The 21,144-nt window shown below is 35.8% G+C and overlaps 18 protein-coding genes across 18 annotated transcripts; 8 read left to right on the forward strand and 10 right to left on the reverse strand.

Moving 5' to 3' along the window:
- Positions 1-457: 457 nt before the first annotated feature.
- NEPG_02394 (uncharacterized protein) lies at positions 458-1,827 on the reverse strand (the record flags this gene model as incomplete). The annotated part of the gene is made up of 1 exon (XM_013204767.1): positions 458-1,827. The coding sequence occupies one exon, from the start codon at positions 1,825-1,827 to the stop codon at positions 538-540; it is 1,290 nt and encodes a 429-aa protein (XP_013060221.1). The 3' UTR covers positions 458-537.
- Positions 1,828-2,173: 346 nt separating this feature from the next.
- On the reverse strand, positions 2,174-4,366 carry NEPG_02395 (uncharacterized protein; the record flags this gene model as incomplete). Its single annotated transcript, XM_013204768.1, has 1 exon — positions 2,174-4,366. The coding sequence occupies one exon, from the start codon at positions 4,364-4,366 to the stop codon at positions 2,246-2,248; it is 2,121 nt and encodes a 706-aa protein (XP_013060222.1). The 3' UTR covers positions 2,174-2,245.
- Positions 4,367-5,219: 853 nt separating this feature from the next.
- Positions 5,220-6,303, reverse strand: NEPG_02396 (1-acyl-sn-glycerol-3-phosphate acyltransferase zeta; the record flags this gene model as incomplete). Its single annotated transcript, XM_013204769.1, has 1 exon — positions 5,220-6,303. One exon carries the CDS (start codon positions 6,301-6,303, stop codon positions 5,269-5,271), a length of 1,035 nt encoding a protein of 344 aa, XP_013060223.1. The 3' UTR covers positions 5,220-5,268.
- A 61-nt stretch (positions 6,304-6,364) lies between these two features.
- Positions 6,365-6,881, forward strand: NEPG_02397 (uncharacterized protein). The gene has a single exon (XM_013204770.1). The coding sequence runs from the start codon at positions 6,410-6,412 to the stop codon at positions 6,617-6,619; it is 210 nt and encodes a 69-aa protein (XP_013060224.1). The 5' UTR covers positions 6,365-6,409; the 3' UTR covers positions 6,620-6,881.
- A 375-nt stretch (positions 6,882-7,256) lies between these two features.
- NEPG_02398 (uncharacterized protein) lies at positions 7,257-8,186 on the reverse strand (the record flags this gene model as incomplete). The annotated part of the gene is made up of 1 exon (XM_013204771.1): positions 7,257-8,186. One exon carries the CDS (start codon positions 8,184-8,186, stop codon positions 7,257-7,259), a length of 930 nt encoding a protein of 309 aa, XP_013060225.1.
- Positions 8,187-8,610: 424 nt separating this feature from the next.
- Positions 8,611-9,131, reverse strand: NEPG_02399 (uncharacterized protein; the record flags this gene model as incomplete). Its single annotated transcript, XM_013204772.1, has 1 exon — positions 8,611-9,131. The coding sequence occupies one exon, from the start codon at positions 9,129-9,131 to the stop codon at positions 8,700-8,702; it is 432 nt and encodes a 143-aa protein (XP_013060226.1). The 3' UTR covers positions 8,611-8,699.
- A 43-nt stretch (positions 9,132-9,174) lies between these two features.
- NEPG_02400 (uncharacterized protein) lies at positions 9,175-9,399 on the forward strand (the record flags this gene model as incomplete). The annotated part of the gene is made up of 1 exon (XM_013204773.1): positions 9,175-9,399. One exon carries the CDS (start codon positions 9,175-9,177, stop codon positions 9,355-9,357), a length of 183 nt encoding a protein of 60 aa, XP_013060227.1. The 3' UTR covers positions 9,358-9,399.
- Positions 9,400-10,136: 737 nt separating this feature from the next.
- On the forward strand, positions 10,137-10,803 carry NEPG_02401 (phosphate cytidylyltransferase 1; the record flags this gene model as incomplete). Its single annotated transcript, XM_013204774.1, has 1 exon — positions 10,137-10,803. One exon carries the CDS (start codon positions 10,137-10,139, stop codon positions 10,782-10,784), a length of 648 nt encoding a protein of 215 aa, XP_013060228.1. The 3' UTR covers positions 10,785-10,803.
- Positions 10,804-11,053: 250 nt separating this feature from the next.
- NEPG_02402 (uncharacterized protein) lies at positions 11,054-11,629 on the forward strand (the record flags this gene model as incomplete). The annotated part of the gene is made up of 1 exon (XM_013204775.1): positions 11,054-11,629. The coding sequence occupies one exon, from the start codon at positions 11,054-11,056 to the stop codon at positions 11,582-11,584; it is 531 nt and encodes a 176-aa protein (XP_013060229.1). The 3' UTR covers positions 11,585-11,629.
- Positions 11,630-11,858: 229 nt separating this feature from the next.
- Positions 11,859-12,160, reverse strand: NEPG_02403 (uncharacterized protein; the record flags this gene model as incomplete). The annotated part of the gene is made up of 1 exon (XM_013204776.1): positions 11,859-12,160. The coding sequence occupies one exon, from the start codon at positions 12,158-12,160 to the stop codon at positions 11,885-11,887; it is 276 nt and encodes a 91-aa protein (XP_013060230.1). The 3' UTR covers positions 11,859-11,884.
- Positions 12,161-12,258: 98 nt separating this feature from the next.
- On the forward strand, positions 12,259-14,104 carry NEPG_02404 (uncharacterized protein; the record flags this gene model as incomplete). Its single annotated transcript, XM_013204777.1, has 1 exon — positions 12,259-14,104. The coding sequence occupies one exon, from the start codon at positions 12,259-12,261 to the stop codon at positions 13,723-13,725; it is 1,467 nt and encodes a 488-aa protein (XP_013060231.1). The 3' UTR covers positions 13,726-14,104.
- Positions 14,105-14,158: 54 nt separating this feature from the next.
- Positions 14,159-15,883, reverse strand: NEPG_02405 (uncharacterized protein; the record flags this gene model as incomplete). The annotated part of the gene is made up of 1 exon (XM_013204778.1): positions 14,159-15,883. One exon carries the CDS (start codon positions 15,881-15,883, stop codon positions 14,204-14,206), a length of 1,680 nt encoding a protein of 559 aa, XP_013060232.1. The 3' UTR covers positions 14,159-14,203.
- Positions 15,884-16,039: 156 nt separating this feature from the next.
- On the reverse strand, positions 16,040-16,508 carry NEPG_02406 (uncharacterized protein; the record flags this gene model as incomplete). Its single annotated transcript, XM_013204779.1, has 1 exon — positions 16,040-16,508. One exon carries the CDS (start codon positions 16,506-16,508, stop codon positions 16,239-16,241), a length of 270 nt encoding a protein of 89 aa, XP_013060233.1. The 3' UTR covers positions 16,040-16,238.
- Positions 16,509-16,574: 66 nt separating this feature from the next.
- NEPG_02407 (uncharacterized protein) lies at positions 16,575-17,117 on the forward strand (the record flags this gene model as incomplete). The annotated part of the gene is made up of 1 exon (XM_013204780.1): positions 16,575-17,117. The coding sequence occupies one exon, from the start codon at positions 16,575-16,577 to the stop codon at positions 17,115-17,117; it is 543 nt and encodes a 180-aa protein (XP_013060234.1).
- Positions 17,118-17,150: 33 nt separating this feature from the next.
- Positions 17,151-18,157, forward strand: NEPG_02408 (uncharacterized protein; the record flags this gene model as incomplete). Its single annotated transcript, XM_013204781.1, has 1 exon — positions 17,151-18,157. The coding sequence occupies one exon, from the start codon at positions 17,151-17,153 to the stop codon at positions 17,481-17,483; it is 333 nt and encodes a 110-aa protein (XP_013060235.1). The 3' UTR covers positions 17,484-18,157.
- NEPG_02409 (uncharacterized protein) lies at positions 17,613-18,164 on the reverse strand (the record flags this gene model as incomplete). Its single annotated transcript, XM_013204782.1, has 1 exon — positions 17,613-18,164. The coding sequence occupies one exon, from the start codon at positions 18,162-18,164 to the stop codon at positions 17,613-17,615; it is 552 nt and encodes a 183-aa protein (XP_013060236.1).
- Positions 18,165-18,782: 618 nt separating this feature from the next.
- Positions 18,783-19,072, forward strand: NEPG_02410 (ribosomal protein L37a-2; the record flags this gene model as incomplete). Its single annotated transcript, XM_013204783.1, has 1 exon — positions 18,783-19,072. The coding sequence occupies one exon, from the start codon at positions 18,783-18,785 to the stop codon at positions 19,059-19,061; it is 279 nt and encodes a 92-aa protein (XP_013060237.1). The 3' UTR covers positions 19,062-19,072.
- A 55-nt stretch (positions 19,073-19,127) lies between these two features.
- NEPG_02411 (uncharacterized protein) lies at positions 19,128-21,064 on the reverse strand (the record flags this gene model as incomplete). Its single annotated transcript, XM_013204784.1, has 1 exon — positions 19,128-21,064. The coding sequence occupies one exon, from the start codon at positions 21,062-21,064 to the stop codon at positions 19,169-19,171; it is 1,896 nt and encodes a 631-aa protein (XP_013060238.1). The 3' UTR covers positions 19,128-19,168.
- Between the last annotated feature and the right edge of the window lie 80 nt (positions 21,065-21,144).

The raw sequence follows: 21,144 nt of genomic DNA on the forward strand, positions 1-21,144 counted from the left end.
TATTCCTTTGTTTTTTAAATTAGAAACCAATCCCTTCAATTTTATATTACAATAAAAATATGAACATGTTCATTTTTATTTTACAATATTCATTATACAAGAGTACAAAATAAGATATAATTAGATAATTAAAGGTAAACTATTAAATACATCACTATTATTTCTATACAAAATGCACTAGAAGCAGGGAGAATGTATTATGAACTATATAAAATAATTACATGGCATCAGCAAGACACCCAACAAATGAGCTACTCATACCATATATCAACAAACTGTTTGCAAATTCAAAGACACGAATAAATAATAAATCCAACTAATTATTTTTTAAGAGCAGCTGCTATGCCCTTTATGTGTTAAAAATAGAAAACATTTAGATTTCTGGATATACTTAAGCAAAACTGTGCAATAACATTTATTAACTTTCAATCAGTATACAACGCATGATAGCACAAACTTCGGGGTTATTACTTGTCTCTACAATGGATATATCTAGTTGTTTATAATAAAGTAGAATATCTAAATACTTTATGCTATTTATATGCGTAGATTAGAAGAATATTTCGGGGTTCTTTGCAATGTTGGGTTGTTTGGTCCAGGGTTGTCTGGATATATACTGACAGGTTTAGATGGGACTAGAGAAGACTGCTGATTCAAAGGGGAGCCAGACAGTGCACTTGGGTTGTAGTTAAAAGAATTGCTGCCCATTCCGCTGGGTGGATTGTAAAGTGGGCTAGATGTATACAGTGGGGGTGGAGTACTATTGCGGCCGCCTGGATTGTATGAAGAAATCTGGCTACTGTACCTTGGAGGAGAGCCATTAAGCCCCGCAGGATAGTATGGCGCCGGCTGTGTGCTATATGGCGGGGGCGGTGCATTCGTATTAGTTAAAGTGTATGGTGGCGGATTCTGCGAATATACAGGGTTAGTAGCATCCGGAACTGCCTGGTTTGGGCCATCCCCGATAAGAGGCCGGATCTCACTAGGCGGGTATCCAAAAAGCTTTTCTTGAATGTGTATTAAAGACTGACTCATTGCGCGAAGCATTTCAGTAATCATTGCTAGGTTTCGATTAGCACGGATTTGAGAAGTTGAGTTCTGCCCATTTGCATCGCCTGCTACGCTTGATTCATTTAACTCATCAAGCTCTGCAACCTCATCCTTTGCCGGATGTATTTTTTTTATGATGTACCTCTGCTCAATCGCTTCGGAATTACATTTAGTAAGTTTTAAATTTGATCCTAGCAGCGTGCTGGGAGGCATGTTCGGGTTGGTGGTGGCCTGCATGGGAACTATTGTCAAGCACATGTTTTGATGGCTCATGGACATAAACATGTAATGGTTGTCATTCTTTAAAAAAATCAAATGCCAGAGCTGTGCATCAGGGGTCTTTTCCAATTTTCCTGCCATTGTGATGAACTGATCTTTGATGCCTGTCATGTACTTATTGTCTGTGTTTTTAAATATAAACACCTGCTGCTCCTTTTTTTCTTTTTGCCGATTCACGTATACCTTCGACATATTTTCCATATTAAACACCATTGTGTCAATATCAATCGGATAGTTTACTTCTGGTGCAATTGCGCCAGTATTATCTACTTTGGGCCTTTCATCCTGCCGGTATTTTTCCAGCTTAAATTCATCTGCAGATATGTACATGTCTTTTTCGTATATAGCAGGCTCAATCATAATGTGCTCTAAGTTGGCTGCCGCCTGAGTGAGTACAAATAGCGCACAAGAGAATATTTTTACTCGATTTAGCTTATCTTTCATGTTTGAGTTATACTTCCAAATGTTTGTAATGGTATTTGTAAAAACATGTTTCATGTCTTAGGCCAATTATGACACACACTCTCAAACAAGAAGGCACGCAAAATCCCACAAACACACTACTCTTTCTCCCAAAATACTCAAAAAATCCAGACATTACACTTTCTAGCTATATCCATGCATATTTAATTTAAATACATGAACTGCCTTTAAATATTCAAAATATTTAAAATATATTACATAGTATCAGTAGGTATAACCTGTATCTAAATGCAGCTAAGATATCTAAAAAGGCATTATTAAAAAGAAACAACTCAAACAGTTATCAATAAAATATATACCACAGGACTATAATAAATAATAAATTTATTGAAGAAATACAACTTGATATTATAAAGACAGCAGGCAAGGCGACTGACCCGAAATCAACGCAGAATATTATGTAAAAAGAAGATTAGTCCAGCCCATCAAGCGACTAATAATCATAAGATTGGTGTCTTTTTTGCCGATCATCAAAATGCTTCTTTCTATAGGGAGATTCTTCATCGTATTCTGTTGTATCGTGCTCTCTATAGTAGGGATCATCATGGGTTATTCGCCTTCTATTCCGATGAGATGACAGCCTGGCTTCATCTAAATCATGCAATGGGTAGCACTTCAGCTTTCTTCCGTATTTATCATGCTTTATTCTGGGTTTTCTATGCTTATTCATAGTTTTATCTACATAGTCGCAATTTTCATAGTCGCTGTCTTGGTTATCATCTGATATATAGGGCCTTTTTGGCCTGGGGGATGTATGGCGGTAGACTGCATGCCTTCTGTGCCTTGGCCCATGCTCTTCTATATTTTCATCGTGCCTAGGATGCCTGTAGCGATGAGGATGCATTGGATGTCTTTGGTGGTGTGAATTAATGCCATCTTGCTGATGGTATCGAGAATATTCATCATGCGGTGCATTGTTTCTGTGGGCGTGGGTATTGTTTGGAGAATATTCACTGGGGGGTTTCTGATATGCCTGTTCCATGTGCTGCTTTATAAGTTTTTGAAGCTCGTTCGGGCTCATGCTTGAGATGTTGTTAGATGGTGCGCATATACCGAATTCGCTGAATGATTCATTGCAGAAGGATTTTAATGTTTTCACTATGTCCTTGAGCTTTCCAATGTTATTTCCAAGGTCGTGCAGATCAATCACACCCTTGCCTCTGTTCATGGCAGCTATCATGTTATTATGGAACTGATTTCCTCTCCACGGGCCATTGTTTCCATTGCTAGCTCCAGGGCCATACCCATTATTTCCATTGTTTCCACCCCAGCCGCCATTATTTCCATTGCTGCCACCCCAGCCGCCGCTGTTTCCATTGTTTCCACCCCAGCCGCCGTTGTTTCCATTGTTTCCACTCCATGGGCCATTATTGTTTCCATTATTAAACCCAGGACCATATCCATTGTTATTGCTTCCATTATTGCCTCCCCAGCCGTTACCTCCATGGTTATGGTTGCCATTTCCAGCCCAGCCATTGTTATTATTAAAGCCTGGGCCGTATCCATTGCCATTGCCATTATTACCTCCCCATGGACCATTATTGTTTCCATTATTAGACCCTGGGCCGTATCCGTTGTTATGGTTTCCATTGTTGCCTCCCCAGCCATTATTTCCGTTGTTAAACCCTGGACCATTCCCATTGTTGTTTGCAGTTGGCGGACAGTATGGATTATACCCATTTGCACCGGGTTTATTAGGCCAGTATTGATTCCCCGGGCCATACAGCCCGTTTGTCGGTGTGTTGGAGCCATTCCATGGCTGTCTGTTGTTATGCCCCCAGTGTGAATTCATGCTGCTTGGATCATTTGGATTTCCATTCTTCCCATACCCATCGTTTTGGTGCGGCCAGGTGTGGCCTTGCTCATCTGGAGGTGGACCGTGGCTGTTGCCAGTTCCTGCCAGCCCATTCATCATCCACTCCGGCAAAGACCCACCACCTCCCCCAGAGCCCTGCATCTCATACGCCAGCAGCTGACTTCCTGATAGATATAGGTGCTTGTACGGATCGTCTGCAACCTCTAGCATATCAAATCGATGCTCTGGCGTAGACTTGCTGCATGACTCCATGGTTAGTATACCATTGTCTGTTGTTCTAACCAAACAATACTGGCTGTCTTTGTCTTGTAGTTTGTACCCATTTACAAAAGGCTTAATTTGCCATTCCATCGTGTATGCGCTCGGGCTGCTATCTGCCTTACAGGCTGTAACTTTATAGTCATTCCGAACTACACACAAAAGTTTCTGCGTTTTGTTTTTAAGGGAGGCCCTGCGGTCTCCTGGCTTAATAAGTATTTTGTATGTGTCTCCGCCCCCGCCGGTCTTAGATAGAACCATAATTGCATTAATGTGCTGCTTGTTTTTCTTTATTGCCTGAAGATTTAGAAAGCGAATGCCCTGTACATGGTGATCATATATAAGACGATAGGTGGGTTGCGATGTGTTGTATATTGTAACTTCTTTTTTATCAAGAGTCCCGACGTAGTTTGCATCTGGATAAGTCTCTCCAACGCCTGAGGATATTCCTAGAAACCTCAAAAAGCTTGACCATTTCATGCAAAGAACTTAGTCCAACTATATATATCTTCTAACACTATTTCATTGGTGGCAATTTCACTTTCATTACTGATAGCAGTGTATTGGTGCTTTTTCTGTTTCAAAAAGAAATGTTTCACACCGCTGCATCTATCTTTATGAAGGCCTACCTAAATAAAAGAAAACTGTAACCGTTACAGATATTTACTAAATGCAAAAAGCCCTACTATGACATATGTAACAATTTACATACCCTTATATTATTCAATGCAACATGCATGCCGCATCCCATCTTCTTTTCTTTATATCTGCCCGTTCTCTGGTAATACAGGAATACTTCTAATTTTTTATATTTTAGAATTGCTTATATTTGATACATACATACCTTTAAATTTGTAGGCTTTTTGTTTTTTCATAGCAATGGCTGCTATTTGCAATTATTATATTTAAAAGATGCATGGACACATAAATATACCCACATGCAGATTTACTCTTTCTCGCAGAAATAACACTCCACCGCGCAAATCACAGCACATCCAAAAATCACAATGGATTCCACATACATTGGACATAATCCAAAGCTATATGAATAGTATCTCCCATCGGAGGTAGTTAAAATTAATGGCATACTCAGCTTATCTGAAATAACCCGAATTTCTAAAATTCATTATAGTGGATGCAAGCAGAAAAACACACTTCCTTGCATTTTTCTACTCTAGAGTGCAGTAAATTGGAAGCTTGCTAGACTGCCAATGTATTATGGCTCTTATAATAAAATATTCAATTTATTGTTCTATTAAGAAATACACTTCAGTTATACGCAAATAAATATAGTGATTTTCTATTTATGATATTTTCATTACAATTACATATTTCTAGTTACATATATATTTAACTAGTGTGTTTTATGCATTGCGACACACCTAGCCATCTATACTTGATTTTCTAGCCGCCTCTGGTAGAAGAGTAGGTGTTAGTTGATCACCCCAGCGCTTTATTTCTTTCATTTCTTCAGGACTTTTACAGTGCTTCAAGTATCCATTCCACACAAGATTTTTTAGTCCTGCTTTCTCTGATATCAACTTTTTGACACGCGTTGCAAATTCCGCAGCACTTTCATTCTCTTCTGCTTTCATAGGAGGCAGCCACCAAACAGACACCTCTGTGCGCCATCTTGTAATAAGATATATAAAATATTTGGTGAATGACTGCTTCTTTGTGTTCCAGTACGGGTCTCCTAAACTTTTATTATATTTTATTGCAACTGGGCATACAGGAACTCCCAGCTCAAATGCCCCCTTTTGAAACATAACAGTGTATTCATTGTTTACACACGTTCCCTCAGGAAACACAATTATTGATGCATTTTGCGCAAGCTTTCGAATCTCTTCTTTTACCTCATTTCGATTTGCTTTTATCTTTCTTTCAAACTGCACTGACCCACTTACCAGTTTTAAAAGCATGGACATAAATCCATCCTGTCTCTGTGCAATGACAGAGTGTGCAAAACGATGGCTGCTCAAAATTATATAGTCCATATATGTAGTATGATTTGCTATGTATACATGTGGATAGTCTGGCTTTTTTTTGTTTCCGTAGTGCTTTACCTGCACCCCCATTGCCCAAAGTAGCCCTTTGCATGCTAACTTAAGAAGAAGATTGCTTCCTATCCCTCTAAGGACCACCCGTGAGAGTATAATTAAAGTGGAGTAGAACAAAAGTATAACTAGTGTGGCGGGCAGGCGTAGTGGCAAAATTAAGCTGTACCGACAAAACATACTCCAGCCATACGAAACCGTGAATTCTGCCTTTGTTTCTTTCTGCTGAAAACACGAAGAAAACTCGTCTTGTATCAAAGCCTTTCCTGCAAGCGCCGTACAATAAAGAATGTCTCTAAGAATGGGAAGAGGCCTTGTTTCCTTGCTTACAGAAGGATGAAAGTTCTCTGGATTTTTCATAAATAAATTTTAATATCTTTTTATTTATGCAGTTCTTCTGTTTATTGCCATCTGTGCGTACTGCTCATTTCGACTTGCATATATTATTTTTAGTCTTTTTCTTTTTATGCTGTATTTGTACAAAGAGATAGCAGGATTTCTAATAGAATGGGTTCTTCATCTGTTTGGGTTTTTTGTTGCACTGTGGGTAGTATACGCAATTCGAGAGGCTTTATTAGATCATGCATCCCCAAAGTATAGGCCATCAGAAGTTGCCACTTTTCTTCCTCCTACCTGCTATATACGGTCTCTTAAAAAGCAACGATATGATTTGTAGTATATCTCGTATTTATTGCTTCATATAAGAATCTGTTTAAGAAGCGCGCGCTAAATATCTTATCTAATTTCAGATGTTTATATTAAACTAAACCGTATGCGCGCTTTGTTTACAGAGACTTAACTATTAAAATACTCTCAAAATAACTGAACAAAATTATAAAGAATATTCACAGTAACCAATAATTATTTATGCGTATTTAAGAATATAAAATCATATTACACAGCATTTTTGCGTTCTATGAAATTTTCCTACTTGAACGTATATCCTATATATTAATGCATTTAGAGCAGATAAGTTGTAGGGTATTATATTTGTAACGAAAAGCAGTTTATTAATATATTGTGTAAAGAATGCATGGTTATATTTTTAATAAATCATACTTATATTGTGTACAATAATACTCAAATCTTTACATAATTAAACCTGTTGGTTTTGGATAGTGAAATCCAGAATAGAAATGGCGTGTGTGCCATTTGCGATAGGGATAGACATGCAGCTATCACAAATGATGGGGATAAAACTATATAAGAGTTTTTGTATTTCAATAAATAACAAGTTTTCGTATGCCTAAGCCTTCAAGGAAAAAACAGCTAAGGCCATCCTATTTATTAAGTTAAAATATGTATATTTATTTTTAAATGGATATTCTTTTTTTACCTTTTTGGTCTATTTCCTCTTTACTTGCCCAGCCAATTGTTTGATTTAATGTAAGAACAATTAGCAAAAACACATACCCCCCTAACATAGCAGCTTGCACTCCCAGTGTCATTTGTTCATATAATGTATAATAATCTGTAGTATCATTTTTATACAGAGTATAATCTTTATTGATTATAGAATCATCAGATAACTGAATGATATTATAACCCAATAAAACACATGTTATAGATATAATACTCAGTCTAATCAGTAAGCTAACCACTTTGAAGGCTCTTTCTAAAATATTTAATATTATTATTGCTGCATATAGAGCTGTTTCAATATAAAAAAATCCCACGTCAACTACTAAATAATATTTACGTATTATAGAGGAAACAAATAACTGAATATTAATCTTAAAGAATGTATATGTTGATTTTTCTAGTGCCATTTGAACATTATAGGTTGGTCCATATGATTTGTAATAGAACCAGCCAATATCAGCTTGTAATTCGCCTGTAAAACATATTATATAAAGAAGTATTATACCACATATAACTATAAAAAAAAGATTTGACATATAAAGTACTTGTGGTCCTTCAAATTTCAGCATAAATGATACAGCCACATAAAGAGCATTCACAACTGTTGTCACAAATGTAGCAAGAAACACCTGGAAAATATCTCTTTCAAGAAGTCCTTGTATAATGATAAGTGCATAGATCAGAATTATATTATGCTGAACAATAATGCCCAACTCTACTCCGGTTTTTAAGTTGGATACATCCTTATTTTTATCCACAAAGTAAACAATAACTGTAAAAGCAAGATGTGCAATGATTGCTATTGTCATACATACAATAACCAATATAAGCTTTTCTGATATTTTCCTTTGCACATAACACCCTGTTGTATCATATGCCATCAAATTGCGTACATAAACATTTAAATAATTAAAAAGAACCAACCAAATAGCCTGAATATAAAATTAACCCAAATAATCTAAAATATCTCTAAGGGCATAACAAATATATATTATAGGCGCTAAAATGAAATAGTTCAAACAGCAAAACGACTTAAAAATAATTTTTGCATTTTTGGAATTATTTCATGCTTAGAAACAGTACTATTTATTTAGAAAATATTTTAGTTTATTCTAGTATAAATAGGCATTTGCTCCTTTAAGTCAATTCTTACTATAATTTAGAATTATTCTTATTTTTGATATTTCGCTGTTCTGGTTAGAATAGAATATTTGCCAGAATATTGTACTTTACTACTTTCTTGTTATAAATTATATTATAGCTTTAAATGAGAAGTAAGTACAGATTTATTCTTAACTTTATCTGTTGTAACAGCTATTTTTATAGAACAGTATAATGGGCATTTTAGTATTAAACATGCAGTGTTATGAATATTTTATACCATGATATAATGCCTATTCCATTACTTGTTTAATTCTTAATAATGACTGTTGTATAAGACTGTCTGTTGGGTATGCTGGAAGTCTGTCTAATGCCATATCTTCAGTCCAAAGCAATGGGCATTTTGTGTGCTTACTTAAAACTCTACTGTATGATAGTATCTCCTCTATTTCCATTTCTTTTGTTTCACTTAACATATCTTTACACTCTTTTATTAACAGCTCTTTTTCTTCTAGTTCTTCCATTAGCCTTGTGGTAATTTTGTATATATCCTCAGATATTCTTCTGTTTTCTTTCTCAAACCCATTTATTGCTACATTGTATATCAAGTCTAGTTTCTTTGCTATTTTTTCTGCTGTTTTTACTTGACTGATACTCGCAGTGGTCTGCATTGCCTCTAAACACTCAACCAATTTATTTATTTCAGTGGAAAATAAGCAATTCATCTGCAGAACAGAAAATAGAAAATAATTTTATTTTTCATATCCCATGGCAAAAGCAATATCATTGAACAAAACAGGAAAGGTCAGAGGATCTACACCAAAAGTAGCAAAGGCAGACAAACCTAAGCCAAAGAAGGGAAGAGCATCCAAGAGAGCATTATATGAGAAGAGAGTAAGCAAGGGATACTTCGAGGGAATTATGAAGATGAACCCACAGGAGGTAAAATAATTCATTTGCCAAATAGAATCTTAATAAAGACTTATTTATAGGTTATACCGTAACTACTGAATATTAATTATAAAACATACTAAAATGACCAAAAATTTAAGTACAATGTATTGTTATAAGTATTATAAATAAATAGAGCAAAGAGAGTGCACTGCTATAAAATTGTAGAGAGCATAAAATTATTAAAAGAAATTATGCATAGAAAAGTAATTCTGTAATAGAAATTAAACAGACAATATTTATAAGTCTGTAGAAAAATTAAGGCATAATACAAGAAAAGTTACAGCAGATACTGAACATGTAGTAATATTTACTGTATTCTCGGATTATTTCTGGAATAATGTAGATTATATTTGTGCACTCATGTATTTTAAGATTATGGCTATTTTGTGATATTTTTATAGCCAACATCGCTTTTATTTAGTTCTTTTTGAAATGTGTCTAAGTAATAGTTGGCCACTCTCTTGCACATTATTAAGACTTATTCAATTTTTTATTATTCTCGTATATAGCTTCAATTTCCAATTATGACAGCTCTATAAGACTTCGCAGGCGTGGGCGCAAGGCTCCCACATTAGGTATGGTTCATCATATGATAGAAATCAACAATAATTATGAATTTTTCTTGGCATTGTTTGTTCTATGGGTTTTAATAGTGTATTGTGTGTGGGATTTCTTTTGTTATTATGGAATGAAAAAGTACGCGGCGTTTTAGTCTAGAATTGCATTTATAATTAGTTGATTAGTCTCTAATTAAAACATTTGATTTTTCCTCTTATATGAATAGAAAAGGCCGGAGTAAAAAGGGAAAGGTTAGAGTATATTCGGATGGCATATTTGATCTATTCCACATTGGGCATATGAGAATGCTTGAGCAGATACGAAAACAATTTCCATCTGCTCACATAGTAGTGGGCGTGTGCTCAGATGCAGACACACACAAGCACAAAGGAATGACAGTAATGACAATGGAAGAAAGGGTAGAGTCAATACGGCACTGTAGGTGGGTAGATGAGATAATTAAAGATGCACCGTGGGTGATAACAAGGGAGTTTTTAGAAGAAAACAAGATAGACTTTGTTGCGCACGATGGAGATGCATACGCAACAGATGGCCATGAGGATGTGTATAAAGAAGTAAAGGAGATGGGCATTTTTGTAGAAACAAAAAGAACAGAAGGAATAAGCACAAGCCAGCTCATTACAAGAATTCTTAGAGAGTACGAAATATTTCTTAAAAGAAATATAGTTCGAGGTGTTACTTCCAAAGAACTTAATATTTCAAAATTCACTGAGAAAAGGATTCAATTTAGTGCGACTCTTGAGGACCAGCTGGTCAAGCTTCGGGACAAGATAAAGGACATAAGTGAAATATGGGACTCGGCTGCAGTTGAAATTAAGAAGCGGTTTGTAGAATTGTTTAGATAAACAGAAACTACATGATGCGATATTACAATAAATTATTATATTTTGTAATTTCTGGTTGCAAATGTGACTCTAATGTATTTCTGGATAGAGTTTCTACTTTATCACAGATGTATAATCAGAAAGATCTTTAAATATAAAATGCATTAGAGATGTCACAAGGTTTCTTCTGCTCTGGGTATAAATTAGTGTTTATATTAATTACATTTAATCAATAAATAGTCTGCTCTAGAACATCGGATTTCTATTTATAAGAAAGGATTTGATAGAATATGAAATTTATCCAATTTACACTGCTGTTCCTTGCAGTCTTAGCAAAAATATCTGCATTAAAACCTCTTGTGTTCAATCTTCCAAGTGATAGCCCATCATTAAGAGAGGCCACCTCTACAATTATTAGTACAAAAATAAAGCAAGCGTTTCCAAATAGGAAGGACATTCCATACGCATGCGATGGGTATGCTGGAGTAGAATTCTATTATACACAGCCAAGTACAACCACAGTGATACAGTATGGTGATGCACAATTACATTATAATATATATACAAGAAACAACAATAGTAAGACGTACACACACTTTATAACAATAATTAACTCTGTAAATGATTCACAGGCAGCAGCAGAGGTGGTTATAAAAATCTTCCAAGGCAAAATAAGCTTCTCAGCAAAGAAGAAAGGCTCAATGTCTCTTATAACATACGACCTCATAAACAAGTTAGAGAACGCAGTAATTGACCTCTCAAAAGAAACTGCCACTCTAGACCAGTACCAGTTTAAAAGACTGGTTGAATATATAAGATAAATTGTCTGAATGCTCGGATGGTTTACTAAAAATAAAATACAAACCATGTACATAACCATACTTTCTGAAGACTTTATAATATTATTTAATTTAAATTTTCTGTGTGTGCTGGACTATGCACTTACCATTCCAACAAATACGCAACACCAACAAATACGCAACAATTAGTCGAATATACACATCCTTTTATATTTTATAGTAATGCAAATATTTCAATCAAATATCATACTGATAAATAGATTACAGCAAGCAGATTTTAGTGCTAGAAATGTTTCGGAGTGTATACGCATGAAAATATTTCTATTCTTCTGCAGATATTGCAATTACAGTCTCTCCTCTAATGAATACATTTCCAAGAGTTCGTGTAAATACTTTTTTAATTTGTCTTTTTTTCCCTTTAAGCATTGAAGGCAATTGAGTTCTTGTTTCTACTGCATCCCGTAAAAGAACATTCATGTGTTTGTCTGTTAGTTCCATAGTGCCAACAACTTCTCTGTTTCCTTTGACTGTAACGCATACTTTATCACCGCTTTTTAAAAAACTATGCAGAGACTCTTCTGAAAGCAGTGGGTCCATGGGTACACATTGCAAGATTTTGATTTGAAATAAAGATTTCAGATTGCAAAAAGTTCCCGCCAATAATAAGTATATAAAGATATAATTATTAAAAAAGCATGGAAGTAAAGATAATCAACACAAGGAAAAGACAAGCAGCAGTCGCATCATGTTTGGGAATGGTTTCTATAATAATGTTTTTTATAGACATTTCATGCATTTCTGAGACTATGAAAACAATTTTATCAATAGAACTAGCTATTTTAGCAGTAACAATTTGGGCAAACAATCCGAAGAGTTCAAAAAGAATGATTCCTATAGCAACTGCAATATCACTACATCTTTTTGTGTACATAGGGAGGTATGTCTTATCGTCGTTCTTCGCAGTAGGGTCGCCAGAACCATACCTTGTTGAAAATTTAATAAAAGAATTTCAAAACACTGAAAACCGTGTAGAATTAATCACACCAAAACCCGAATTAGAACTAGAATTAAAATCAGAAGTAGCACCAGAAACAGAATCAAGTGGTTTTAAGTTAAAATATTTAAACCATATGATGCCTAGCCACCCCACTATAGACGATATAGCTTCTTTTGTAATAGATGAAATTCGACGTCGAAAGATCGCAGATGAAGAAGAAGAGTTAAAAATGCAGGAATGTCAAAAATATAATAATAATAAGAAAGAATCTTCTATGCAGAAAGATAAAGCTGAAAATAATGAGAAGAGTAACTCTGAGGGTAAAATAGCATATGATAAAGATAGGAAGTTGCTTTTTATAGACTCATCGGCGGTATCCTCTAATGATACACATGAGCATCATAATACAAAAAGTAAAGAAAATGAAAAAATGCCGGATTTAAAACAAGGTGATTCTAATATTTTATCTGATATAATATATAAACCATTATATGATAAACCGTATGATAGTCATTTAAATGAGGATATAATATATACTTCCCCGCCGCCTAAAGAGTATATAGATCGTTGGAATCTATGTATGATTCATCAGCTGCCACATAAGCATTATCTTTCTAATGGCAGTGTATGTGCAACATATGGAATGGCGCATAACAAGACTTATGGTATTTATTTGAAGCCGGCTAGTGAAGATGATATAGCACCTCCCATAAAAATTAAAAACAGCTATATCCCAATAATTCACAAAAATAATGAAAGAAGTGTGCCTGTAGATTCTATAAATCACAGAAAACGAACATTGAGTGAAGAATTCGAGAGTTTTCTTAGAAGCCAGGGTTTAACCGAAATGTTATTTTCTAGTAATGGCACAAACAAGGATGTAAAAAAATATGATAAATGTGAAATTGAAACATTCCATTCTATTTTAAAATACGCGCGAGATTTTTTTTCAATCGAAAACCCAAAAAATAAAAAAAGAATACTAGACCTAACAGATAAGGTCAATAAACTAGAAGAAATTATCAATCGACATAAAAATACTACTAATGAAAAAAGAAGCTTAAACACATGCACTAAAGCTTCAAAGATGTCTATTGTTTCTGAAAACCCATCAAGGAATCCGGTTTCAATGCAGAGTCCGCATAGTACAAAAAGCAAAAAATAGCATACAGCTGTCAAAGGCAAGTAATATGGTGTGAGTATATTAATTCAAATTAATCCTATTCTATATAAATTATCAGAGCATGTGTAAATAAGTAAATGAATAATCTCTGTAGTGTCTAAATAGGATTTTAAACATACACAGCAAGACACCGTATTAACCCGAAATTACAAAGGAAAATGAATAGACCTAAATATATGCAGAAAATGTTATTGCTAGCCTTTCAACAATCCACTACCTATTGAGAAGTCAGGCAGTATTAATTATACCTGCCCAAACACCTGCATAAAAGTTTCTGTACACATTGTTCTACCAAAATGCATTATCTACTACCAATATTATGCAACCTTTCAGCATGTGTGCAGAATAGGCGAATAAAGGCTCTGTTCATATTTATTAGAATTGGCCTGTATTCCTTCATACAGGTTAAATATATTGTGCTGTTCATATATTATTTATTGTTATTAAACACTGTGGTTGCTTATGCACTTCTATAAATAAGTTTTAGCGCTTCTATTAGTGCTTCTTTCTGATCTTTTTCAACAAGTATTTCTATCTCATTCTGATTGAATGTGAATGGAACAGTAACCTGAATAATTGGCTCGCGCGCGGTGAGAACAAATATGCCCTTCTTGTACTTTGTTTGGATTTCCTCATCTGTTCTTTTTAAAAGAATACCAAGCAGTCTCTCTGTGCTTACACTTATTATTTTTTCCTTTGGGATTGTGTGGTTCTTTATTCCCTCATATGTTATTCTCCATCGATTGTTTTTAATATTCTCCTTGTCCTCTCTGCCAAAGACGGAGAAAAGCCTGCACCCAGCAAATACTATCCTAAGTGTTTGGGGGGCATGCATAAGAACCTGTAGTGAAGTGTCAGTTATACCATACACGTTTTTAAAAAATTCTGTTTTTGCCACTAGTGTCAGCCTGTTTTCTCCCCACTGCTCTTCTATGGCACGCTTTCTTTCAGGGTCCAGCCAGTAGAAGTATGACTCATCAATGTTCTTTTCTCCTCGGATCACGCCGGTTCTGCTTTCTATCACTTCTGGTGTTGGCTCTACTGTGTGCAGTGATGTCTTGCCATTCTTTCTTTTTTTCAGAATCTTTGCTATAAAGAAACCTCCTGTATTTTGATCCATCGGCAGTATTCTTCTGGCGTTTTTTATGTCTTCTCTATACTGGCACTTGGGTATTCTTGATTCAAGCTCTGGGTACTCTATTGCAGCCATGATTTTTTCTTCACTTAGCCCTTCTCGCATATTTAACCCTTCTACATCAAATGGAAGTATTTCCACATCTGGCCGCTCTTCTAAAACACTCAGCAGCACAACTTCATTCTCCACGGGGTTTAAGGAACAGGTTGAGTAAACTAGAACACCACCCTCTTCAAGCATGTCTATCCCACGCTTTAAGATTTTCTTCTGAACAGTATATAGGCCTATAAACTCTTTCACACCCCACTTTTGAAAAATATGCCGATTCTTTCGAATTGTTCCGTCCCCCGAGCAAGGTACATCGCACAGTATTCTGTTTGGTGTAATTCCGCACCGAGGATACACAGTTGCATCATTGCATGTTATAACTAGACCAGGATGCATAAATCTCTTAGTCTGCTTGATCAACTGGGCTACTCGCCGTGAGTTAACGTCATTGCATATAAGAGTGCTGTCTTCTCCCAGTACTTCTAATATCTGCGATGATTTAGACCCAGGGGATGCACACATGTCCAGTACGATTGAATCAGACTTTACATCCAGCGCAAACACAGGAAGCATAGAAACTGCCTCCTGCCTGGTGATTGAAGATGTCCCAGAATGCGTCTTTAAAAACATGTGGGTTTTCTGCAGCTCGATTTCATCTAACCCATTTGCATTCTCTCGTATTCCTCTGCTAGATAGATTCTTTCTTGATAGCCCGCTTATTTCGTATATTCCATCTCCCCACGGCATTTTTTTAATAAGCTTATAGTCTTTAAGCTCTTGTTGAAGAATGTCCGACCATGGCCCAGGAGTAACCCGGAATGTGCTGGGAAGTGGCTCTTTCAATGCATCTATAATCTCGTCACACTCTGGGAATATTCTGCTATAATAGTTTTTCATTCTCTCAATTCCTTCCAGCTCTCGCTTATACTTGGCTATATCACTCTCTCTTGGCTCCATTTAAATTTTTACAATTTTCAGTTATTTCTCTCAGACAGTAGAAAACAGATTCTTAAATATTTCATCGACAGAATAAATTTCGAAATATTTATTTTCTTAATACTACACATAATACATTCTTAAATACCACTTAAATACATTTAAAAATATTTCGGGTGTAACATATACGCGTATTTTATGAGTATTGTATAGAATTTCCATGAATTTCAGTATAAATGCCTTCTATACAGTTACTAGTATCCAAAAATGGCATTAATAAGAATTATGATGTCTATTTCGATTTAACTCCTAGTTATATCTTAATATCGCTATTCTGTGATCATCAGGGTTGACCAATCTAATTTATTCTCTGTTTTTATCCTCTTTTACAGTTATTTATGTACTTTGGTGGAGTATCAAAGAGTATATGGTCAGTACACATGGCATGCGGCGTTATTACTCCATTATGTGCTCGTAGAATAAGATTATTTGAAGAAGATTTTTTCCCGCTTTTAATAAAAGACGTGTTGAAAACAATTCTGTCTTCTTGTATGTCCATGTTTAGCTTATCCAGCTGTTCGAACTCCCCATTAAACTCAAGAACGGAGACCTTTGGTAGCTCATCTCTTGACACTGTAAATTTCATTCTAAAAATTATAAATGTTTGCTTTTATACTGCAGGCAGGCTTTAACCAGAAAGAAACAGCGGAGGATGGACTGGTTGGATGATACAGATATTAATTTATTTCTGAAAGTGATAGTAGATTCTGTAGAACATGCTGCCATGGTGGGATACCCAATTGTAAATCCAGATAGAATAAGCACACTTGTGTGCAGTAGCTTTTACTTTGAGTCCCTTAGGAAAAAGGGGATGGAGTGTATTTCTAGGTGGGTACAGGGCTTTGATCTCACAAAAATTAGTAATATAGTATTTCCTCTTTATAGTGATTCCCACTGGTCGCTGTGCTATATTGATGTGAAAGCAGAAACTGCAATTGTTTATGACTCTATGCGCCCAATGCACTCTAATTTATCAAAGGTTCTTTTAACGCACAGTTTTGTAAAAATCGTGCTGTACAGCGAAAGATGTGCACAGCAAAAGAATGGGCACGACTGCGGGTGCTATGCGCTGTACTATGCAACTTGTATAATTAGAAGGAAAAGAGACAGGCTTAACTTAGAAGTGCCGCACAAATTTATTAAAAAGGTTCGTATGTGGATAAAACAGCAGAAAAAATCTGGGCGTATAGCATAAAGAAATAACCCAAAATCCCAAAAACAGATTTATATGAACAGTGCATGCCTGCATAATTTAAAAGAACGAATCAAGTATTTTTTTATGCTAGGAAGAATTTGGAGTTGGTTTGGTAGAAACAGCACAGAGCAGGAAGACTTAAGAATGTTCTTTGAAGAAACAACAGGAATGTGTTTTCAAGAGTGTGTGATTTTATCTAAATCCCGTCTCCTGGGGAAAACAAAGAATGAGTTAACAGAAAGAGAAAAGGAGTGTATAAAGAAGTGCACTGAAAGAAAACTTAAATTGTTTTTAGAGGTAGAGAAGGCAATTCTTAAAAAAGTACAGCCAGTTTCTAACCAAACACAGGAAGCACACTCTGTTTAGGGTTATTTACAGTTCTGCTGAGTATCCCTTATACTCGAAATAACAAAACAGAGCAGGGCAGTATCTCCGAAAAGATAAATACTTTCCTCGTAGCCAGCAGATGATTAAGCTAAAATTGATTTATTGACTTTATCGGAGCATCTTGTTCCCTAAAGATGTACCCATTATTGTGCAACATATATCATTTAATTTAGAGTTTCCTCCAGAATATCCGTTCATAAAAATACTTCCAATCTTGGTGTAGCAGTCATTTCCCCATGAAGATCCATTTAGTCCAGTCATTCCAGCGAGTGGCTGCTGTTTATCTGGCATTCCAATGGAGTTGCAAACTAGCTGGATTCCGCTCATGGGTTGTTGCTGTTGTGGGGGAGACATGCCGCCCATAAAACCTATGTCTAGCATTCCATTTGACTGGTTCATTGGTGGTGGGCATAAACTGGTTCCCATATTATTTCCCATAGAACCTCCAGATGTCACGTGACAGTTTATATTAATGCCACCATCCATTCCATTACCGAGTCCATTTCCCATCCCATTGCCAATTGATAAATCTGGCAGCATTGATCCACCGGTATTCGCACATGGGTTTATAGATGACATTGGCATGCATAATGGGGAGAACATGGCTTTAATTCCTGATATTATTAAAAGACTCAAATAAATTTTTCTAGTAGAACTCATTATGTTTTTTCTTTGTTACCAGCTATTTATACTTTGCCATTGCAACTTGGTTTTAGTGCATGCAATTTCCTCCGGTCTATTTTGCTTAGGCTTCGATTAAAGAATACACTATTTTATTCCATATGAAATTAGGTATCTAGGCATATCAAAGTTTAGGATTATTTGCTGAAACAAAAAATTCTAGTCTTATATTAGCACAAATGGACCCTCTTTCTATTTATATAGCACTTTTGTATTTGAAAATATTCTCACACATAATTTTAGTGAGTCCCAAAATAACCCAAAAAATTCCAAGCTTAATGCATTTCGCCAAACAGTTTTAATACACAATACACCACAGAATATCCGAAGTATCAGATACAGCCAATTCACTCTACACAGACTAGAAACATTCTTAACAGATTTTTTTCGAAATACCCCGAAATTATGCTAAAGTGCACATAACTCGTGATTTTATACTAATTTAACCAAGAACATCATATGATCAATTTCATTTTATTACTTTATTCTGTAGACTTCTCCTTTTTATTCTATTTTCCGTTGAATTCTTAGTTATTCAGAATATTTCATAATAAGAGCAGCAAAGCTTTTTAACTTTTTTATTTTTGTAGCCCCAGAATGTCCCAAAAGACCAAGAAAGTAGGAATAGTTGGAAAGTACGGTGTGAGATACGGAGTGTCTCTTCGTAAGAGAGTGAAAGTCTCTGAAATAACCCAGCACGCAAAATACACATGCGAGTTCTGTGGTAAGAAGAACGTAAAGAGAGAAGTAGTTGGTGTATGGAAGTGCAAATCTTGTAATGTTGTAGTTGCAGGAGGTGCATACAATGTAGTAACTGTCCCAGGACAGTCTGCCAAGCAGCAAAACCAGAGATTAAAAGAGCTTATACAAAACTAATAAGAAGCAGGCATGACAGGATCATTTCGCTTAATAAATTCAGTTTAAAATATAGATTTATTTCTATTCTGGGCTATCCTCTGTCATAAATAACATAATTCAAGTATTTATATGGCTAAATATTCTGACGAGTTTTTTTCTGTTATTTTAAGCATATGTTCTATAAGATCATTGGATATCTCTTCAGAGACTATAGAGTCTCCTTTATATGCTGGGTGTGCAGCAACAAATTTTCGCATAAATGTGGCCACACTTGTTTTTTTTCCACACACTCTATCCTCTATGAACTGGAGGTATGGCATAACAGAATTTATGACAGATGGTGTATATTCTGCGAGGTATGCTTTTATTCCCCCAAGAATTCCTATGTAGCCGTCTGTGCCCATAAATATCTCTTTAATTGTTCCCTTCTTAATTATCGGGGCCTCATCTGAGAATATATTCTCTCTATACCAGAAAGTCTGGGCGGTTTCTGCATTTATATAGTCCTGCAGGCAGGTCCTGCCTGCTCCCTGCTGGTCTGCGAACACAAAGTTTTCATCTACCTTTGAAATTGGGAGATAAAAATTCGCATTCAGAGAAAGCATCATTCTAGATACTAGAACGACAAACACAGAATATGCTGCATTTTCAAAGGATGTGGGCTGTATTTCCATGGGTCTTGTTTCAACCATCCATCCTGTGTGGTTGTCGTTCGATGGTTTTGGTAATTTTAGTCGCATACTTCTCCAGTTGCTACTCTGAATATTCTCAAAATCATCCATTTCTGTTGAATCAGCATAGCACAGCACAGGGTCTCTTATGTACAATGAAGCCACGTGCTTTGCCATTGCACTGTCAACATTTGCTTCTAAAAGAGTTTTTAGCACAGACTCTTCTAGTGGTGGGGATATGTCATTGTATATTTTATCTAAGTGCTCAGGCATATCAGAGACATACAGATCAATTGAGGAGTATCTGCTTTTCTTTATGTGCGTCTCCTCCTTTCTACGGCAGTCAACAGAAGAGGCTATAATATTCCATCTTGTAGATGTTTCTATAAGCTTTCCTGATACAATAGATGTTGCTGCAGTAAGAAACAGTAGTAATGGGCATATTGCCCCGATGTTATCGTATAACTGCCGTGCCTCATCTAGTGACTCACTCTGCATGGTAATCTGGAGACAGGCACATCCCATCCCCTGGCCCATACTATCAATAACAGCATGCCCTGCAGCGCTTGCCCCAGATAAATCATTTGAAGCCTTTTCTGAATTAGCAGTGCTTTCTATCTTTGCTAATGGGATTTCTATGGTGGAAAGTTTTCCTTTTCTCTTCTGAATGTTAACACTGAACCCAAAGAACCTCTCATGCGGGGTTATCGCAAAGTCTGGGTAGTGGACACTCTTTGTTATGTTGAATGAGGGATACTTTGCTAAGTTTAAAGTTTTTTCTAGCAAAGTGCCCTTAGAGGCCTCTTCTAAGACTGGCGGTTTATCATCTGAAGGATCTGTGCTGTTGAATATTTTCACCCAATTATTCACCCACTCATCCTTAGATAAACCTCCGGTGCCAAATGCAATGGGAGTTCCCAGTAAAGGAAAGCAAGGAAGAAACAAAATAGATGCATCCTTTCCAAACTTTTTATGAAGCAGCTCTGTAATTGCACCCCGCCTGGTTTCTATCTTGCGCTCAAGTGCTGCCAGCTCCTTAAATGTAGGTGAATACGGCTGCTTAGGAGTACTTTCAAGCATATACCCAGCATATTCTGGGTGCAATATAGTATCATTGCACACTAATTCGTTAATAAGCTGGTTAGTGCCCAATAAAAGAATCCAACTGCCTTTAATCTTAACTATCAGATGCTGCTCTAATTCCTCACCCCACAAGAATTCCTTCGTTCTGGGTGCAATCTGACTTCTGTATATTCTAATAAAATGATTAATTCCCTTCTTTTTTATTTCTGATGCCTGAGCGCAGGTCTCTTCCCATGTTAGAATTTGGCTCTCTTTCAACAATCCCATATGTAAATGAAAAAACTTTTTAATATTTATATTTATATTTATTTACCATATTGTTTACTTCACAAACAACATTAAAATTA

The sequence above is a fragment of the Nematocida parisii genome, assembly GCF_000250985.1.
Source record: "Nematocida parisii ERTm1 unplaced genomic scaffold supercont1.7, whole genome shotgun sequence".
Lineage (NCBI taxonomy): Eukaryota > Fungi > Microsporidia > Nematocida > Nematocida parisii.

What these genes read in the sequence shown, in the direction of transcription:
- NEPG_02397 (XM_013204770.1), top strand. Translation starts at nt 6,410, where the DNA reads ATGCTGTATTTGTACAAAGAGATAGCAGGATTTCTAATAGAATGGGTT.